This window comes from Schistocerca gregaria, chromosome 8, assembly GCF_023897955.1.
Source record: "Schistocerca gregaria isolate iqSchGreg1 chromosome 8, iqSchGreg1.2, whole genome shotgun sequence".
Taxonomy (NCBI): Eukaryota; Metazoa; Arthropoda; class Insecta; order Orthoptera; family Acrididae; genus Schistocerca; species Schistocerca gregaria.
In genome coordinates this window covers 127,578,501-127,600,920 of record NC_064927.1, presented here as the reverse complement: position 1 = coordinate 127,600,920, position 22,420 = coordinate 127,578,501, and the positions used below count along the sequence as shown (strand labels likewise).

Genomic DNA, 22,420 nt, shown 5'->3' with positions numbered 1-22,420 from the left:
CTTAGGCCACCTTTTGTACATTGAGAATTGAGCAAATGCTCGCATGTAATGTTGGAAACCGATGCAGTCAGAACTCCATTGCAGCCGTCATACACGGGACCTTATAAAGTACTACACCGTGCGGACCAGGCCATGTGGGTTACTGTGTCAATAGACCGGGTGAAGCCGGCTCACTTACTGCTAGAAGATGTAAGACAAGAAGAGGAGGCGGGCCTGCAGCAAGACGAGGGGCCCCTGCAGGGTGCAGCAGATGGTAGGACAGCGAGCCAGATGAAGCTGTGAGAGGATAGGACGATGGAGGAAGTATAGCCAGAAATTCACACGAGCCAGGCGAAGGATCCAGTACAAGTTTCCACACATTCCCGGAGCTCCTCAGGGAGGGGGCTGTGTGGGAGCACGCAGACGAATAGTTGTGTGTGCTCAGTACAGTTCAGGGACAGTGGCAAAGACTCTAGTGTGCACACAATCATTTACTCTTTGCTTTTTGTTTGTTTTGTCTTTGAGGTTCCATGTTAATGTCTGGCTTTGCTTGAGAATAAAGTTGAATGTTAAGAATAGGAACGAATCAATCATTAATATAATGGAGCTACATAGTGGACACAAGTAGTAAACTGTCCTATTTGTAGTATTGTCATTATTCCATACTGGATATTCCATTGTTTGATTTGGTCATATTTCATGGTTTTCAGAAGTAAGGATTGTCATGTAGAGGACAGTTGCATCTACTGCAGAGAGTTGGGGAATGAAAGTACACTTAGGTGTACCTATATAATTCCCAGATTTTTGGTTTTACACACACATGTTCACCAAATGCTGCTTTTACGTATGGTACACATGTATTTTAATAGCACTTTAATTAGCTCACAAGCTTTATAAAATTTTAGGTGTTAGAAATGAAGTGTGTAATAAATTGAAGAAAAAATTGCAGAAAAAGTAAATCTTGGTTATCATGGCAGTGGTAATGAAGTGTTGGGAACAGATGGAGTTGTTTGTTGTGTTAGAGACTTTGCTTTTGCCAACAGAAACTTAGTTGCAAAAGAATAGGGTAATTCTGGGGCACTCATTCACTTGCAACCACTAATACTGTCCACACGGATAAGGTGGTATACCTGCAAAATACAAGGAAATAGAAACTGGTTTCAGCCAGCTATTGATCCTTTAAACACAGAATTTTTAGTATAAACTCTGATATGCAGTGAAAAATACATTTTGGAAACAACCCCTATAATGTGGCTAAGCCACCCTCTATAGTGATAATCCTGCAAGGCATGCAAGGGGCCATCTATGGCATTTGGGGGAATTATTGATGGATTTGAGGCTCCGAACATGGCGGCTAAATTCGTAAAAGCATTACCTGTGAGAGTCGAGGATCTGGGTTTGAGTCCTGATCAAACACAGTTTTAATATTCGTTCACAAAATACTTACCACTACCACTCCAGTTGTGTAGCTTTTTTTTCTGTTCCTAGTGTAAGGACTCCAGTTTATTATTTTTGATCATACAGTGAATCACCTAAAGACTGAAAAGAAGAGCAATAAAAGATCCTGTTCTTTTATGTCCTTGATACAATTTTTCAATGAAATATATCTAGTACAGGAATTGTAGAATGCCTGTAAATGTAACATAAATTTAGTCTGTCTGAAAGCAAAAGAATGTTCGTGACTGAATAGGTGAATTTAATGAAAATGGGCATCCTGCTACTATTTAGCTTAAAAGTCTTCAGTTCACTGCCATTTCCAATTGTTGCTCTGCTCTTAACAGTGAGGTAGTGAAATCTGCTTATGTGACTGTCAGATGAAGCAAATAGTGAACCATTGAAAACCACCATAGAATGTTGACTGACTTATGAAAACAATCTGAACTTTAGGTTGGTTTATCAGGATGCAAAATAAACAATAATGCTAATGTAAAAGGGAAGTTGAAAGTAAATATATTAAATATACAGAATGTTCTGAAATTCCTGTTACAGACGTCTAGAGGGGAGCAAGTAAAAAATATTTTGAATTGGAATCCATGTCTGAAAACGTAACGTTTCTGTGCTAGACAGTCATTTAAAAACATTTTTTCTGGTTACGTATGCAACAGGGTAGTTACGGTGGGACTTGCTTACATTGAATAGGCTAGTTTCATTTCACATCTGTCCTATATTTTTGACCTAGTTCAAGCCTTGTTAACATGTCTGTGAGAGTTAGAGCAGCCTGTTTGAGTACACATTTGCAGAATATTCCAACATGCTCCGTATGTTTGGTGAAGCTCATGGTAATGGAGGAGCTGCTCGACACCTTTATCAAGATTGTTATTCACAACACATGACTCCATTGCATACCCTTTTTGCCTCAATTACACAACAGCTTTGAGAAAGAGGTACCTTCACTGTCGCCAGACATGACTGTGGTGCTACAAGTAAACACTGCGAACCGGAATTGGAAGTGTGTTTGTGATAACTGATTAAGTTTATTTTTTGTTTCTTTGGTTAACAATGAGTGGACTTGTAAAACAAGTGGTGTACAGAGTCATGCTTAATAAGTTCTTGTAAAAGTGGCCCCATTAACAATATGTTTTCAAATGATTCTACCACAGAAATGGTATTATGTACTCACTCCCATCTACAAGTCCTAGATGTTTGTAATGGAAATTTCCAGATACCTTGTATAGGTTTCTGATTTGGAAAAAAAAAAAAAAAAAGTCTGACATACACAGGTGGAGGAAGACAGTGTCATTTCTGTAGCATCAAAGAGAAAATGACCTAAAATATTAGGTCTTGAAACTAACTTACCTTTGACATTTTCTGAGTATTTATTTCTTACTTATTCAGTGCTGTTGTTGTTTTTGTTGTTGTGGTCTTCAGTCCTGAGACTGGTTTGATGCAGCTCTCCATGCTACTCTATCCTGTGCAAGCTTCTCCATCTCCCAGTACCTACTGCAGCCTACATCCTTCTGAATCTGCTTAGTATATTCATCTCTTGGTCTCCCTCTTTGATTTTTACCCTCCACGCTGCCCTCCAATACTAAATTGGTGATCCCTTGATGTCTCAGAACATGTCCTACCAACTGATCCCTTCTTCTAGTCAAGTTGTGCCACAAGATCCTCTTCTCCCAATTCTATTCAATACCTCCTCATTAGTTATGTGATCTAACCATCTAATCTTCAGCATTCTTCTGTAGCACCACATTTTGAAAGCTTCTATTCTCTTCTTGTCTAAACTATTTATCGTCCACGTTTCACTTCCATACATGGCTACACTCCATACAAATACTTTCAGAAACGACTTCCTGACATTTAAATCTATACTCGATGTTAACAAATTTTTCTTCTTCAGAAACGCTTTTTTTTTTTTTGTCATTGCCAGTCTACATTTTATATCCTCTCTACTTCGACCATCATCAGTTATTTTGCTCCCCAAATAGCAAAACTCTTAATAGCATTTCCTAATCTAATTCCCTGAGCATCACCCGACTTAATTAGACTACATTCCATTATCCTCGTTTTGCTTTTGCTGATGTTCATCTTACACCCTCCTTTCAAGACACTGTCCATTTCATTCAACTGCTCTCCCAAGTCCCTTGCTGTCTCTGACAGAATCACAATGTCATCGGCAAACCTCAAAGCTTTTATGTATTCTCCATGGATTTTAATACCTACTCCGAACTTTTCTTTTGTTTCCTTTATTGCTTGCTCAATATACAGATTGAAACTACCATCTGGTTTCTGTACAAATTGTAAATAGCCTTTCGCTCCCTATAAGTCGACCCCTGCCACCTTTAGAATTTGAAAGAGAGTATTCCAATCAACATTGTCGAAAGCTTTCTCTAAGTCTACAAATGCTAGAAATGTAGGTTTGCCTTTCCTTAATCTAGCTTCTAAGATAAGTCGTAGGGTCAGTATTGCCTCACGTGTTCCAACATTTCTACGGAATCCAAACTGATCTTCCCCGAGGTCAGCTTCTACCAGTTTTTCCATTCGTCTGTAGAGAATACGCGTTAGTATTTTGCATCCGTGGCTTATTAAACTGACTGTTCGGTAATTTTCACATCTGTCAGCACCTGCTTTCTTTGGGATTGGAATTATTATATTCTTCTTGAAGTCTGAGAGTATTTCACCTATCTCATACATTTTGCTCACCAGATGGTGGAGTTTTGTCAGGACTGCCTCTCGCAAGGCTGTCAGTAGTTCTAATGGAATGTTGTCTACTCCAGGGGCCTTGTTTCAACTCAGGTCTTTCAGTGCTATTAAAAAAATATTTTTGCTCAATCTCATTTCCAATTTAAAGAGCTCATGAAAAGAAGTTCTATCATATTTTAATACATAATGGATAGCAGTGTTATGTTACAGCGACAGGGAAATAAAAGTATTCATCTAACACTGTGGTCCCATAAAACCTATTATCCCTCGTGCTGCCTCCAAGTTCATAATGCCAAAAGAATTTGTAATTCTTGTTTTATTAATTTGAAGAAATTAGTTTGTTTATAGCATTCAATGAATCTTAGACCTGTATGGGAAAAAAATTAATTTGTCATTGTACTATGCAACAGATCCCAGCACTGCAAGAAGTTCATCAGAAAACGCACAACATTTTGGACGGAGTCACTTCGTTAGCAGCTCGTGCTACAGCTCCTCTTAAAGTGGATCCAACACTTTTTCCTAAATCCAACCAGCGTTATACAGCTGTTTACAGCAGAGACCGGGAGTACTTGTGAGTATGTACTACTCTGTGCACATGGTTTTTCCTCTGTTTGTGTGTCTTAGAATTATCCTAATAGAGAAATAATAAATACTCCTTCTTTGTAAAGTCTCAACCAACTATAACCTCTTTTCCTAGCCGGCAATCCCCCCCCCCCCCCCCCCCCCCACACACACACAGTAATATAGTATTTTGTTTGTCTATATTGTGAAGTTTTTTTCACATATTATCTCCAGATAAAGATTCTCTTAAAATGTTCATCACAGTTGTATCGTAGTACACTCTTGCATACTAGGTGACATGCAGTGTTAATGGTAATGGCTAATGCCACTTTACCAGAATTCTTCATATTGTCACACTATCAGTCATTCAATGGATAACCGACTGAGGATTGTACTCATCCATTAGGCAGACAAGGATAGATCCATGTAATAAATTTGTGCTTCTTAAACCAAAAGATGATGATTGGCAGAGGTTGAAAATTGTACCACTGTTAATAACAATACCTCCAATGCCAACCAGAAAGAGTATGTTGGAGGAACAGCTGCTCTGTAGTAATATATTCCTTGAAATAGTTTCCAGTCAGTGGAGCAGAATGGTTAAGATACTACACTCAGATTCAAAATATTAACGTCTTTGTCTTGCCATCACCAACATCAAAACAAAGCCAACAGCACGTCATACACCATCCAGCCAGAAAATTCTGAGACTTGTTTTATTCATGGCATATAAATGACTTAAGTATAGTAACTACTGTTGCACCTTGAACTAATAACTGTAAAAAACATATGTGCATTCAGTCAGTCAGTTGTGAGACGTGAGTGGTATGTAATGGACATACAGCTGCAGTGTGTCAACATTGTTGTGTCACAGACCACAATGGTGCAACATCTTTAAATCAAGTGTTCAACATTATCCATTATTTTTGAAGAAGGGATAAGTGTGTGCAATGTTTTGTCCAACACACCTTGACTCCCCAACAGAAATGACATCACTTGGATGCCTGTTGTAAATCAATTACAATGCAAAAGGCGAGCAAATCTTTCTGAAAAAAAATCATTGCAGGTGATGAGAGTGTATGTTATCAATGCAAACCTACCAGAAAATGAAAGTGCAGAAATTCACTTGAGGGATCAATTCTTTGACAACTATATTGACATTAAAGCAATGTTTGGAAAAGTAATTGGACAGATAAAAAATACGCTTGCCAAGTGATAACAGGAGAACACACACATAAGGATATGGATATTTACAAGCTTTCGGGACCAGTGGCTTCTTCTTCTGGCAGAGGGTTTGAAGGGGAAGAAAGAGGAGTTAAGGAAAAGGGCTGGTGGGTTTAAGAAATGGGGGGAGTTGGGAAAAGTCGACCAGGAACATAGGAACCTGGGTCACGGGAGACTTACTGCCCTGTAAGTAAAGTATTAAGATGAGACTTTTTATTTATTTATTTATTTTTGTGGGGACCCGACTCATCAGTCTTCTGACTGGTTTGACGCGGCCCATCACAAATTCCTCTCTTGCACCAATCTCTTTATCTCAGAGTAGCACTTGCAACCTACATCCTCAATTATTTGCTGTATTTATTCCAATCTCTGCCTTCCTCTACAGTTTTGCCCTCCACAGCTCCCTCTAGTACTTCAGATGTCATTCCCTGATGTCTTAACAGATGTCTTATCATCCTGTCCCTTCTTCTTGTCAGTGTTTTCCACATATTCCTTTCCTCTTCGATTCTGCGCAGAACCTCCTCATTCCTTACCTTATCATCCACGTAATTTTCACAATTCGCTTGTAGCAACACATCTCCAATAATTTAATTCTCTTCTGTTCTGGTTTTCCCACAGTCCACTATACAATGCTGTGCTCCAGATGTACATTTTCAGAAATTTCTTCATCAAATGAAGGTCTATGTTTGCTACTAGTAGACTTATCTTGGCCAGAAATGCCCTTTCTGGCAGGACTAGTCTTCTTTTGATGTCCTCCGTGCTCCATCCGTCATTGGTTATTTTGCTGCCTAGGTAGCAGAATTCCATAACTTCATCTACTCCATGACCATCAATCCTGATGTTAATTTTCTTGCTGTTCTCATTTCTGCTACTTCTCATTACTGTAGTCTTTCTTCAATTTACTCTCAATCGGTATTCTGTACTCATTATACTGTTCATTCCATTCAGCATATCACTTAATTCTTCTTCATACTGAGCAACAAACTTTGTAAGTAGCTTTTCTATTCATTTCAGGCCGTCATACATAAACAATATTTCAGTCAAATGTAAACGAAATATGTATAATATGCATATTTGAACCATCAGTTCTTTTTATTTTAAACCCAGATATCAACCAGTTTGGGTCTTGGACCATCTTCACGGAAGAGGGTTAAATTGGCTTAAGCCACCATATTGGTATTTCCCATTACTTAGAATATTTTGTGCGTTATATTGATGTAAATATATGACATGGGACTTTAAAAGCAAACATATGAATTAGTTTTGGTATGCTTGCTTTGATAGTCATATATTTACATTCATGGCCTGCACTATATATTGTAAGTAATGAATAATGCAAAATGTGGCTTAAACCATTTTAAACCTCATCCATGAAGATGGTCAAAGACCAAAACAAGTTCAAATATGCATTTTATACATTACTTAATGGCTGTTGACAGTCATCTCCCAAAAGTGTTTAAACCTTATATTGGCGTTTCAGAATATATGACGTGATGGTGTAATATGTAAGAATTGCTGACTTCAGTTTCATTTAAGTTGTCATTTTAGAGAACACCTCAATTGCACTATTGGTGTTGAATGTTGCTAGTGGTACTTCTTTGTGAACAGTAATTAGTGTTATACACTGTATAAATAAATTTTAGTAATTGTGTGAAAGCATTAAGAATTTGTATGGAAAGTACAGCTTTGCTTTACAAATATTGATGCTGATGATAACTTTCCTGTGTTTGACCAGCAAAGAAAATAACCAACTGAATTTTCCCCATCATGAGTAGCAAAATTAATATTACCCAATATAGGATATCTGTTGTTTGTGACCTTATTGCTTAATGTATGATTCATTGTGTGGAATTTACATTACCAACATTTAAGGGATTCTGTAGTTGACCTCAGTTTTTATTTATAGTTGACTTCAGTTTTTATTTATTTATTTATTTTAATATAAGGAAAGAGAGAAATTTTTTGTCTAGGTAGGAGTGAGTGAATTTCTGAAGTACATTTCACTTTATTGGACTAACCAAAATGGCTATTTTCTTTAAGGACAGTTCATTGTGCTACATGAAATGCAGTTAACCAATCTCAGGTAGTACATATGTTATTGTTTGACAAGTCGCAAGATTGCTAGAGAACTGAATGCCATGACATCATCTTTAAGATTACAGTCACATATTCGTGTTGGATCATGTTGGCAATGTAGTTCTCCAGTCTTGTCATTCTAGTGAATGGACAGCAATTACCACTTCACTTACCTGTGGTTACAACACCACCACAGCAGCAGCAATAATAGCAACAACAATGGAAAATCCAGGATGGACTGCAACAGTATAATGAAGAGGGTAGTTGCTACTACCCATATAGCAGACATACTGAGTCACAGAAAGACACAACAAAAAGACTGTCAGAAAGTTAACTTTTGGCCAACAAGATATTTGTCAAAAATAGACAACACCCACGCCCACATGCACACATTATCATGCGGGCCCACACACGCTCACGCAAATGCAACTCTCACACACATGAGCACAGTCTGTGGAAAATGGAGCCAGACAGCAAGCAGTAGCAAAGGGAGAGGCAAACAGGTGGGGGTAAGGAGGAGGCTGGAGCAGGGAGGGGAGGGATAGCAGGGTGGAATGAGGGACGGTAAAGTGTTGCTGAGAGTGTGAGGAGACGAAATGGAGAGTAGGGCAGCTAGGTGCAGTCAGGATGCTAGACACAGAATGGAAAGATAGGGTGGAGGGAGGGAGATAGTAGCAGAAAAGGAGAGAAGTAAAAAGACTGGGTGCGTTGGTGGAATATAGGGTCTTGTAGTACTGGAACGGGAACAAGAAAGGGGCTAGGAGGGTTACGGGAATGTAAGATATACTGCAGGGAAAGTTCCCACCTGCGTCCAACTACCTGTCATTGTGCCCTGAAATGAGAGATGTCCTACCCTCTATCCTTCCCACCCCTCCCACAGGGGTATTCAGCTGCCCACCGAACCTACACAATATCCTCTTTTCCAGTGGCCTCTTCCATAATGCACTGCCACTTGCTGTCTGGCTCCAGTTGCTACAGACTGTGTGTGTGTGTGTGTGTGTGTGTGTGTGTGTGTCAGCATCTCATCTGTATGGTGAGTAGCATATATCCTTTTCATTATATAGTAACAACCATCTTAAGGTGTAAATTGCTCTATGTTGCCTCACGCTTAGTGAGCTGTCATTTCTGCTGAGGTTGTCCGTATTTTTCCCCAAATCGCACCATATGACTTTTACCTTTGAATAGGCTGCAGTCAATTTCCTTCCCCCTCTTGTCCATCTGATTAAGTGCTACATCTTGAATGATCATGCCAAAAATAGCAGGACACAGTCTCACCTTCCTCCTCTTTATCTCCATTGACTTTTAGATTCGCTGTTGGGTTACTAAATTATGACCACTCTAGTTGATTTCCCTATGGATGTACAACTGATCACATGTGCTAATCCATTAAATCTCAGTGGTGCACAATAGGACGGACTAATGATGAAAGTCACAGTGCATACTTCAAAGTTTGTGCAGTATTCTTATTAAGTGTGTCGTCATTTTTAAATATTCAATCAGTAGTATGAAAGATGTACATTATTGTTGGATGTACTCTGTGTGTAAGAAGATTACAATGATGAAAGCCAAAAGCCACTCGAGCATTCCTCTGGAGTAGTGGGATGCACAAGTTGTTAACTATGCAAATATGACTTATACCATATGAGGGGAGACCCAAAAGAAACCAGATTGTTGTCATAAAAAATTTATTGATGAACCTTTTTATAAAATTACTTAAGTTAGCTTCAAAATACTCTCCATTACATGTGATGCACTTGTCAAGTCTCTTTTCCCACTGTTGGAAGCATGTTTGAAACTCTTCAAGTTTGATATTGTTCAGTGCCCTTTGCGAAGCTGTTTTTACTGCCTCCATATCGTCATAACGCTCCCCTTTTAGTGTTGTTTTTTTTTTTTTTTTCATTCGTGGAAATAGGGAGAAGTCGCACGGGCCTAGGTCCGGCGAATATGGAGCGTGGGGAACGACAGACCACTTCTGAAATGCCAAATAGTGGGTCACTCGTAAGGCCGTGTGTGCTGGAGCGTTGTCATGATGCAGAAACCAGTCACCTGATTGCCAAAGTTCCGGGCGTTTCCTCCTCACATCCTCTCGCAGCCGCCTTAAAACATCCAAGTAAAAGTGCTGGTTAACAGTCTGGCCAGGGGGTACGAATTCCCAATGCACAATTCCACGAACATCAAAAAAGACACTGATCATCGTCTTCACATTTGACCTCACTTGCATTGCTTTTTATCGTCTGGGAGAGTTGGGAGTCCTCCACTGGCTTGACGCTTGCTTGGTTTTTGGGTCATACCCGTAACAGCAACTCTCATCCCCTGTAATGAAGTTTGGACCACATGCAATCTCTGTTTTCAAGTTCAGATTGGTTCAAATGGCTCTGAGCACTATGCGACTTAACATCTGTGGTCATCAGTCGCCTAGAACTTAGAACTAATTAAACCTAACTAACCTAAGGACATCACACACATCCATGCCCGAAGCAGGATTCGAACCTGCGACCGTAGCAGTCGCGTGGTTCCGGACTGAGCGCCTAGAACAGCGAGACCACTGCGGTCGGCTGTTTTCAAGTCCTGACACACATTCATGCACATGGTTTTTTGGTCCTGTGTGAGGAGGAGGGGAAAAAATTTAGCAGCAACACGTCTCGTGCAAATCCTCACTCAAAATCCGCTGGTACGAGCTCCAACTAATTCCTGTCTCTGCTGAAATTTGGTCGATCGTTTGGCGACGATCTTCGTTAATCTTTTGGTGGACCTTTTCAATGTTCTTCTCATTTCACGATGTTGAAGGGCGTCCAGAATGAGCTTGGTATGCAGAGAATAAAGAGCGGGTGGAATGTGCAACGACAGGGGGCATTGCAGGGCGGGTGCCGACTCCTTGTGCTGTGGCGCGGCGGCGGCGCGCCGGGCAGGGCTGCTGGTGCCTCCATGTAGAGCTGCCGCCTGTTTTCAACACAAATCTCACCATGTTTAAAGTGCCCAAAGCACTCGAAAACCTGTGTGGGGCTCATAGCGTCCTCCTGGAAAGCTTCCTGAAGCATTTGATGTGTCTCGATTGCAGTTTTTTTAAGCAGGAAACAAAATTTCACACACACTCTTTGTTTTTTAAAGTTGCCATACCAACCTCGCAGAGGTAACCCGCCAACAGTCAGAGAAACACAATACCACACTTGCACATTCAGCTCTACACTTATGCCGTCTGCACAGCTGTTTCATGAAGGTCTCTTCTAACACCATCTTGCGTGAGAACCCTGCACTACGTATACGAGTGACAGCGCCCTCAGAGTCCGGTTTCTTTGGGGTCCCTCCTAGTACATTTTCTGTTACCATCCTAGACAGTAGATCATAATCTAATGTTCTCAGTGCTAGCTGTGTACATACTTCTTCACAGGGAACAATGGAGATTACTATTTTTCAGACAGGCAGATCTTCCAGTAGTGAGCTGTTGTAATGAAGTGCATTTTCTGGTTGACTTGTTTCTGCTGATGAACCTGTATAAAACTGGGGGAACACAGATGCCTACTGAGAAACCTGGCATCTGCTGAACATACCATTTTGAGATATATTGTCATCAAATACTTGTTGCCCAGTTCATTGTTGTATTGCTCCTCTTCTGTGTTGCACCTCTTGACACATCCAGTCACGAAATCCAGTTCATGATTTCCTCTTCCCCAATGATTTTACAGGCTTGTTGTGTACTATAGTACTATGGTGTTGCGTTGCAAACATTATACACACCCACAGCCAAGGTTAAGCTTGAAAAGGGTAGTGTAATTCAGTGACTGCTTAAGAGAAGCACATGTGTCAGCTAGGATCAGTTTATTTTGTTTGGACTGAGGCACTACAAATGCAATATTCAAATGCAGTAATTGCCTTCAGTATAAATTAATTGTGTGATTGTATCAGTATTAATATTCCTTTAAATTTTTTACCAAGTGCTTTGTCAGCTTCAGATTTAAGCCGAAGAGTCAGTATAGTAATCCTCTGATTTTACATGTTTAATGAAATTTTAAAGGAATTTTAAACATACACACTCAAGATTCAGCCTCAGTGCAATCATTTCAGAGAATCCGCTCAGTAATAAACTGTTCCAACCATAATTTGTAAGGGTATTTAGCTCTTTTTAACCTAGTACATTACAGATTCCAAAAAAAGGGTAAAGTGATTTGATAAAATGTGATAATTTCATCCATTTCTCTTTACTTTCTAAATATATTTCTTTCATAGCAGTCAGTCTTTGTAGGAATCAAAATATGAATGTTAGAAAACTAAGATGTTTTACTCTTCTTATACATTTTAGTCGTCAGTTTTACTGTGTCAAAATTAATATTACAAGATTATGCAACTGAATGTTATAGGTCAGTGTAATGTTTTATGGTTCTTTGTTTTTGCAGGTTTGATATAAAGGCACCTGGGTTTTTTACACCAGCCATCCATTCACGTATTGTACAGTTCATACTTGATCGCAACCGTTTCTCAGAAGCTGAACATGATGACTTTGCATTTGGTATTGAAAGACTCATTGCAGAAGCAGCTTACGTTGCAGCATATCCTCTGCATGATGTGAGTTGCTCTTCTGTGTAACAGTTGTTGACAGTTCCACTGATTAAAGCAAAAATATGTGATGAGTACACCTGAAGAACAAAGTAAAAGTGAGAGAGTGAGAGTGAGTGCGAGTGAGAGTGAGTGCGAGTGAGAGTGAGTGCGAGTGAGTGAGTGCGAGTGAGTGAGTGCGAGTGAGTGAGTGCGAGTGAGTGAGTGCGAGTGAGTGAGTGCGAGTGAGTGAGTGCGAGTGAGTGAGTGCGAGTGAGTGAGTGCGAGTGAGTGAGTGCGAGTGAGTGAGTGCGAGTGAGTGAGTGCGAGTGAGTGAGTGCGAGTGAGTGAGTGCGAGTGAGTGAGTGCGAGTGAGTGAGTGCGAGTGAGTGAGTGCGAGTGAGTGAGTGCGAGTGAGTGAGTGTGTGTGTGTGTGTGTGTGTGTGTGTGTGTGTGTGTGTTTTTGTTGGTCTCACTCTCCACACATCCTTGTCCAAATATTCCAATTTTTTTTTTACTGTAATATGGTGGTGTGAAAACTTTCCATTTTTACTTCCAACTGCCAGTATAATATTCATTGCTTTCACAATCTTAAGACTGAGTGTGTGTTTAAATGCTTGTGCACATCTGTTTGGAACTCCTTCAACAACTGTAGTATCAGCAGGTGAAAAGTTGGCATTTTCATACATGTTATTTAATTTAAAAAAATTCAATTAGAAATGGCTTTTGATAGAATTAAAGTGCAGACAAATCTCTTTATTTTCTCTCTTTGCCTTATATAGTAGTCATAACAGTTACAGCAGAAAAGAGATTTACACAGGAGGATAAAGTTCATGTACAGTACAACATAATTACATGGATGATCTCTAATGTATACCTGGTGCTTCAAAAACTCACTGTGGCTTTTGGCTTCCATGCTGACATTTATTCTGCAAAACTAACCTAGAGCTAAGGTTACACTGCAGATCAATCTGTCACCAAGATCAAGATTTCAGGGGGCAGGAGGCAGTATAGCCAAAAGTTTACTTACTGTATCTTCTTTCTGTTCCATAATCAACTACGAAGTAACACTAAAAGCTAATGACACTATATCGCAACAAATTATACTAATAGAAATATTGTGGAGACATCTTTAATGCAGTGTATGTTACCTTTGCTGCTTGCTTAATGTTTTTGTGTTTTCAGTTCTAAACTTCAGGTGTTTAATATTTTGTGTATGTTCAGACTGCAACATTTCTGTGACATTGCAGGTCTTGTTCTGTGATTAGCTGACAAAAGCAAACCAGGAAACTATCATGCTGATTAAAATGTCTGTGAAGTTAACTGTCTTGTTGGTTTTCATATTTAATACGTGCATGTTATGAACATATGCACTTTAAGTGATACAGATTATTAAAGATCTCTCCAGAACATAATTTTTTGCATGGTTTGTTGTTTAAAGTGTTGGAAAATGGGACATCAGTGGATAGGCATGTTACCACCCTTTTTTATGCACTTCATTTAGTAGGCTAAATATGTAGTTACAACAAAGAATTGGTTTTCATCAGCTGTTAATGCATGGTTTGCTTAACTTAATTCGTTTGTTTATGGAGTAAATCAGTTTGTCTCCCCTTCTGCGCTGCAAAATGATCTATGACCATTTTGTTGAAATTTGGACAATTCAGTAACCTTCTCGTCCCTCTTCTTCAATAGAATGCATCAAAAGCACACGAGGCCTGTCGTCACTTATAGTATTTCACATGAAGGAAGTACAGGGAAGCTAAGACAAAGTGGGTGCATGAAAAATCAAAAAAGAAATGATAGTTGGAAGGACTGAGTCAGTGTAAAGGAAACTCAAAACAATCTTTGTTGAAATTAAAAGCAAAGGTGGTAACATTAAGAGTACAACTGGAATTCCATTGCTAAATGCAGGAGAGAGAGCAGATAGGTGGAAAGAGAATATTGAAGGCCTCTATGAGAGGGCAGATTTGTATGATATGATAGAAGAAGAAACAGGAGTCGATTTAGAAGAGAGAGGGGATCCAGTATGATAATAAGAATTTAAGAGAGCTTTGGAGAACTCAAGATCAAATAAGGCAGAAGGGTAAGGGATTGATAACATTCCATCAGAATTTCTAAAATCATTAGGAGAAGTGGTAACAGAATGACTATTTATGTTGGTGTGTAGAATGCATGACTCTGGGAATATACCATTTGACATCCAGAAAAATATCATCCACACAATTCCAAAGACTGCAGGAGCTGATAAGTATGAGATTTACCACACAATCGGCTTAACAGTTCATGCATCCAAGTTGCTGCCGAAAATAATATACAGAAAAATGGAAAATGAAATTGAGGATATGTTAGATGATGACCAGTTTGGTTTTAGGAAAGGTAAAGGCACCAGAGAGGCAATTCTGACATTGTGGTTGATAATGAAAGCAAGACTAAAGAAAAATCAAGACACGTTCATAGGATTTGTCAACCTAGAAAAAGCATTTGACAATATAAAATGGTGCAAGGTTCTAAATTCTGAAAACAATAGGAGTAAGCTTTAGGGAGAGGTGGGTAATATACAAAATGTACAAGAACCAAAAGGGAATAAAAAGAGTGGATGACCAAGAACAAAATGCTTAGATTGAAAAAGGTGTTTATCTGTACCTCAAAGAAACAATGATGGAAATAAAAGAAACATTCAGGAATGGAATTAAAATTCCAGGTGAAAGCGATCAATGACATGATACACTGGACATGAATCTGAAGAAGAATGACGTGATCTGCTAAATGGAGTGGACAGTCTAATGAGTACAGAATATGGATGAGAGTAAATTGAAGAAATATGAAAGTAATGAGAAGTAGCAGAAACGAGAACAGCAAAAAACTTATCAGGATTGATGGTTGTGAATTCTGCTACTTAGGCAGCAAAATAACCAATGATGGTTGGAGCACGGAGGGCATCAAAAGAAGACTAGCCCTGGCAAAAAGGGCATTTCTGGCCAAGAGAAATCTACTAGTAGCAAACATAGACCTTAATTTGAGGAAGAAATTTCTGAGAATGTACATCTGGAGCACAGCATTGAATTGTAGTGAAATGTGGACTCTGAGAAAACTGGAACGTAAGAGAATCAAAGCATTTGAGATGTGTTGCTCCAGGCGAATGTTGAAAATTAGGTGGATGATAAGGTAAGGAAGGAATAGGTTCTGTGCAGAATTGGAGAGGAAATATGTGCAAAACACTGACAAGGAGAAGGGACAGGATGATACGACGTCTGTTATGACATCAGGGATTGACTTCCATGGTACTAGAGAGCTGCAGAAGGGAAAAGCTGTATAGAAAGGCAGAGATTGGAACACATCCAACAGATAATTGAGGACGTAGGTTGCAAGTGCTATTCTGAGATGAAGAGGTTGGCACAGGAGGGAAATTCATGACTGGCTGCATCAAACCAGTCAGAAGAATGATGAGCAGGGGGGGGGGGGGGGGGATGATGATGAATATTTACATCCTCTGTAGCACAGAGAAGCATAGTTCTGCCTGTCTAAGTCATTGTTGGCAGGGTCACAATTATCTGCATAAATTTAACTCTTTCAGGAAAAACTTTTGCCAGGTTGCCTCCATATAGGAAATTCAATAAGATCAGAGCATCTGGTGCTTTTGTTGCATTGTTTTGCCTGTATAACACATGTTGTCCGTAGTGTAAGTCGGATTACTTTATTTTAAACATATTAACAGCTGATTCCAATTCTTTTCTGGGAAAATGTGATGTTTCATTAATGACAGTGGTTCAAACAGCTGTGAAACTGACAAGTCACCATTAAAACTGAATGATCACTGATATGAGCTATGATGCAGTTGCAGATGTCTCGTGCACACACCATTCTTGATTCCATGAGAAATTTCTGTTTTGCCGTTGGTTCTTTTTGACCCCAGTGATTGTCATTGTCAAGTGAGATGTTAACATGTTGCACAGTAGCTTCAAAGTGAGACACACATTCAATATTTTTCACCATATCAGTATTCCTTGTACAGAATGATAAAACGAGGCTTGATTGTATTTGAAAAATGTAACCGGAAAAGGAAATTTGCATCTTGCAGGAAACCCTTCAGTCCTGTAGCCTTGTTTCTTGTCCTGCAATCATTAGTATCATCATCAGTAATTTTGTCCGTGTGCTAAACATCTAATTTCAATATTTGTATATAGTCTTTATGCTCTGCAATTTGAAATTCCATCTGATGGACTGAGGACATGTAGGAATACATTTCTTCACAATCTCTCAAAAATGGCTGTGCCGTTAGTAGACTGGGGAAATGGGTGGAAAATCTTTCCAAGTTTCTAAAGAAGATTAACACATGCTTGTTGCCTGTCACACAACATTCAGCATTTAAATTCAACTGACATTAAAAGCATTGAATAAAGTGATCATTTTTATACTACTCTATAATTCTCACTTGAACTCCACCATTTGTGGCCACACACAACAGGAGCCTATCTTAAAACCAGGCTTACGATTCTTAGGTACAAATTTCAGATGGAAAAAGGAAGGGAAAAAGTGCTTAAATACGGCAAAAAAGGGATGAAAGGTGCTGGTTTATTCAACTATTCCAATGATTTCTCTTTCCTCTATTCTAGTTTATTGAATTACAAACAAGTACATCAAATTGTCACACATCAAAAGAAGGAAAAAACATGAAGCTGTTGTACTTAAAGACATTAAGCATATCTACATTTTTAAAAGTAGGTCTGTTTCTATTGGGAGCTAAAACATCTTTGTAGATGCTAATGCTTCTTTCGACATCCACAGAAACCAGGGACAAACCTTGTATTCACTCGAAATAGCATCTCTACAGATGTGGTGAATTTGTCAATGTCTGGTTTCTTCAGAAGACTAGACTCAAATATGTCTTTCTCAAAGCCATGTAACTGTTCCATCATGGAAGTAAAAATAGTCCATTGTTCTTCCAATTGTAGACCTTGTTCTTCTAATTGCTTGATAGCTGTAGTCAGGTACTTGTAACTGTGGACACAATATAGTTGTGTCTGCAAATTATGTATTTTTTCCAGTAACAGAAGTTGCTGTGCCTTGGAAATTGCACCTGCGTTGGCTGGATCCAAAGAAAACACAAACTCTCTAATTTGTCAAAATTCTCACGCAACATGGCAGCACATTCAATTCGAGATCCCCGACAATAATAACCAGGAAATTTGTAAGGGGCAGGCCAGTGGTTTTCCTGCAGGCAACATGACTCGGAGCTTTCAGTAGAATCTTCTTCAGGTCAGAGATGAATTGATTTGCGATGTCGTATTCGTTGCTTGGGGATTCACAAACCCTTTGAAGTGCGTGAACCAAGCATGTCACATTCGTCAATTTAGGAAATAAAGTTTTCAATTGGCTAACAGCTGAAATCATGTGTGGACTCTGGTCCATAATCACAAGAAGTAGTTTTTCAAACTTGATACCAGTAGGCCAGAGTTTTTGGCAGAAGTCCACAAATGATTGCGTTACTGTACTGGCATTGTCTTTCTGAAATTCATACATTTCTTACAAAATGAGCTTAACTTTGATTCACAAATCGCAGTCACACACTCTTTTCTTGATTTTAGTTGTGTGGTTTGTTGCTAAACAGGACCCATGTAGTATTTTTCCTAAAGTTCTCTCATCGGGTATTGACATCTATTTGTATTTTTCAAGAAATCCTTTGAAGGCTGGAAAGTTCATCTTATTGAGTGGAATTTCTGTTTGTGTAAGAGCTGCACAAAAATAGATGTTTAATTCCGTCAAATTTTAGCTTCTTGAAGAACTCTGTTGGAACACATTTTGTAATAGTGGCTGCAGCCGTGATATGTTTTCTAGAAGAGTCGTATGCTTTTGATGCTTCGAACTGGAAATGAGTTTGATGTGATCTCGTTGGCATTTTTCATCTAACTAAATTCCTGAATCTCAAGTAGTGCATCGCATAACAATTGCTTCAATGTCTATGAAATCCTGTTTGAATTCCTGAGCCAGAACAATAAATCCGGCACTGTGGACACCTTTCGCACAGTAAAGTTTAGTAGTACACTCATTTAGTAGCAAACAACAAAGAGCTAACACCAGTTCAGTTGCTAACTCAATACAACTGCCTCACAAAACTCTTGTGCTCATACGTTCACTTGCTGTCCGCACTCTCCGCACTCTCTTTTACAACACCAAGGCAATTATCAGAATGTTGTCATTCATGCTGGATCTGAAGTGTCAGCAATTTCTAGTAGCTTTGAGCAGAACTCAGTCTCTCTTCTCAAAACTACGTGGGTGCATTTACTGACATTTCTGCGTGACCAGCCTCCAACATCATGTGAACAGATGATGTCTCTCACAGCAACAAATTCAGACTGATTCTGGCGTTGTAGAATCACCCATTGTTAATTGCATAATAATGCAGGCTACTTGACAGCGGTGAAGCGAGAGAAAGAAATTTTGTTGAACACACAATTATTTTCTGTTAATGTAGGTGTGCTTTCAAGTCCCACACGTGCCTTTTACTGAAAGAGGTAGACTTGCTGTTAACAGGTACAAAGCAAGCTGAGGAGACATTAATTGAAAGTTAAATATTTCATATTGATTAAAAACCTTACAGAATAAACTGGAATTAAACTGAAAAGAAAAAGGGGGGAATGTGCGGATGGTTGGGGTAAAGGGATAAAGGTCAAAAAAAGAAAAGGATGTGTGAAAAACTGCCTCTTTTTCCAACACAGTGATACCTTTCTGAGCAGCTTTAATTTATCATAAGAGAAAAGACGCACCTAAAAATCCTAACCCTGCTCATAATAATGTGCTAACAGTTTTTCAGGTGCTTCATTTACTTTCATTTTGTCTAGCCTGTTGAGAACAGCTACAGTTAGGCTATCTGTAGTGTGGCTTTTTGGTCATAAAAAGTCAGTAAATCTTTCATTCATTTTCTCCAGTAGTACTGTACTAAATTATTAGGAGCAGTTGTGATAAATTTGCAGTCAGTGGCTCCATCATCTTTGATTTCGAGAAAAGTTATCTTTGACAGTTTCTGGTTTTTCAATGTGCTGCTTCAGTTCTGACATTAGACAAACTAGCCCATGAAAAATTCCTCAGTTCTTGGAATATCTGTTTTGTCATGGCCTCTTGCACGAAGACAAGCTGAAATTTGCTGCAAAATTTAATGCAGTCTTATCGGTTCATCCTCTATAAACTGCTTCTTTGATGCATTTTCACTGCTTGTGTTTACATAAAGGTGGTTAGCACTATGTAAGTGGCATTTAATGTCCATTTTACCTAGAACTGAAAAACAGTAAAACAATATAAATATTTTTCACTATAATTTTTTTTTCTTTTTTTTTTTTCCTGCTTTTATGGTCTGTGGTACCGTTCTCAGTCCAGACCCTATCACAAACAACACTATCACTACAATTTGTAATAAGATAGATGAAACAGAAAAATGTATTTTTTACTTCATAACTACTCAGCTGCATTGCCGATTCCTCTGTTGTAATTGCATGTATACTGTATTTACTCGAATCTAAGCCGCATTTTTTTTCCGGTTTTTGTAATCCAAAAAACCGCCTACTGCTTAGAATCGAGTGCAAAGTAAGCGGAAGTTCTGAAAAATGTTGGTAAGTGCCGTCACAGCTAACTTCTGCCGTCGAATATATGTAGCGCTAAACAGGCATGCTTTGCAGGCACAAAGATAAATACTGGCGCCAAAACCTCTGCGTCAGTAAATAAATTTAAAAAAAAAGAAGGTAGAAGACGAGAATTTTTCTCCACCCCGAGTTTCGACCACTGCATTTTCATACATTATCCAACGAAGTAAATAGAAATTCTGTATTGTTCATCTTCAAATGTAGCAGCCTTTCAAATATTCATAGCAACAAAAATAAATTTCATAACACAAAAATAACACTGCACAAGGCATTATGATTGTTGCACGAGTTGATATGCTGGGGCTCATTAAGATTTCATGTAGTACACCTATTGCTTCGTGGAATTTTCTTAAGTGCTTGTTGGTGTTAGTGACCAGTAATAAAGTGCTTTCATTATAGTGCCAAATTCAAGAGGGGAGTTATTTCTTTTGTGGAACAAAGTTCTAATTGTGCTGCAGGTCTGCGATACAGGATTGATGAGAACAACGTTAGGTGATGGCGACTGCAGAGAGACAAATTATTTGAGTGTTCAGTTACCAGGAAAGCATTTAGTGGGCCAAAGTGTGGCCGATATCATGCACTAGAAGTTATTTTAAATGAATTTGTTAAGGAACAGCGTCATAAATTCCTGCCTGTGAACGCCAAAATTTTAAAAATTAAGGCACATGAAATTCCTAGAGAGCAAAAAGTCAAAAATTTTAAGGCTTGTCGCAGCTGATTTGATTTGTTTATGAAGCACTAGGTTTTTCACTTCAGAGGCAAACTTCAGTTGCACAGAAGCTGCTGAAAAATTATGAAGAAAAACTTGTGAAATTTCAGCACTTCATAATTAGGCAGCCCACAGAAAAGCAATACCTTCTTGGTCAGATAGGAAATGCTGACCAAACTCCCGTACATTTTGATAATCCATCAAATTTTATTGATGCCAGAGGAAAGAAAGACGCAAGTGTTCTTGCATCAGGGGATGGAAAAACAGCGGATGTCTGTCATGCTCGCTTGCACAGCAGATGGACATAAATTACCCCCATTCATAGTTTTCGAGCGAAAGACTTTACTGAAATCGGAAGTGTTTCCAAAAACTGTAATTATATGAGCAAATGGAACTGTGTAGTTTTCAGAGGACATGGTGTTTGAATGGATTAGGTATGTGTGGAATCGTCGTCCTGGCACAATGCTTGGTTTACGCTGCCTGTTGGTATTAGATGCGTACCCAGGCCATTCAACACCTGCAGTAAAACGAAAATTAGAGGAAAGCAAAACGGACTTGGTAGTAATTCCAGGTAGGATGACGTCAATTCTGCAACCACTTGATGTCTGTTTGAATAAACCATTTAAGGACAAACTTAATCGCATGTACACAGACTGGCTTTCGAAAAGTGACAGACAACTGACACCAACAGGGCGTGTAAACTGCGAAAGTTTGTCGCAAGTGTTCCAATGGATTTATGATGTATGGAAGTGTGTTCCAAGTCAGACTGGGCAACAAGCATTTAAAAAATGTTCGGTATCCAATGCACTAGATGGTACAAAGGACAATGCTCTGTATGAAGAAATGAGCAACAAAGAATCGAGTGATAGTGATTCAGGATCATGACAGACATTTTAAATACCTCATATAAGATGTATTACAAACCTAATAAAATTTTGTTTTAAATTACAGCGTTTAATTTCTAATTTATTTTCATTCTTATTTTATAAGTGTTGCTACTCTGCATTGCACAGGATACAAAAGCATGGAGAGCTGCATCAAGTCAGTCTACGGACTGAAAACAACAACAACACACTCTGCATTTGAAGTCCTCACTAAAAATCTACTATGAAAATAAAATTTCATAAAAGTTCCTATTAGCAACCATCTCTTGTCACAGGTACGAAAAAATTCAGAAAGTAGAGTTGGCCGTATTGACACATATCCCAAACAGTCCTGTTTTCGGAATTGCAATCTGCTGCAGTTATTCACAAGAAAATACAACTCTCATGAACTCGAGCACAAAAAGGAACTTGTTAATAACACACTGTAACCCACAAAATGTCGCCAGAAAACAAAGAAACTGAAAGGAACAGGACATGTTTCTTGTGCTAATTTCCTCTAATCATTCATGAAACTCTCATAAGGTTGTCTAGACATTTTCAAACTTCTTCCTTCAAGGGATAAAACTGCCCAACTCAGAAACAAAACATTAATAATAAATGTCGATTAATGTAGCATCGAAGTATGAGATCTACATCTACATCTACATGACTACTCTGCAATTCACATTTAAGTGCTTGGCAGA

General features: G+C 38.8%; 1 protein-coding gene across 2 annotated transcripts in view; it reads left to right on the top strand.

Moving 5' to 3' along the window:
* The window catches only part of LOC126284056 (anoctamin-1-like), a 124,491-nt gene that overhangs the window by 16,355 nt on the left and 85,716 nt on the right, over positions 1-22,420 (top strand). For both annotated transcript variants that reach the window (XM_049982643.1, XM_049982644.1), the window contains 2 exons: positions 4,533-4,693; positions 12,372-12,540. In XM_049982643.1, the coding sequence (XP_049838600.1) occupies positions 4,533-4,693; positions 12,372-12,540 (330 nt within the window). The remainder of the gene's footprint in view (positions 1-4,532; positions 4,694-12,371; positions 12,541-22,420) is intronic.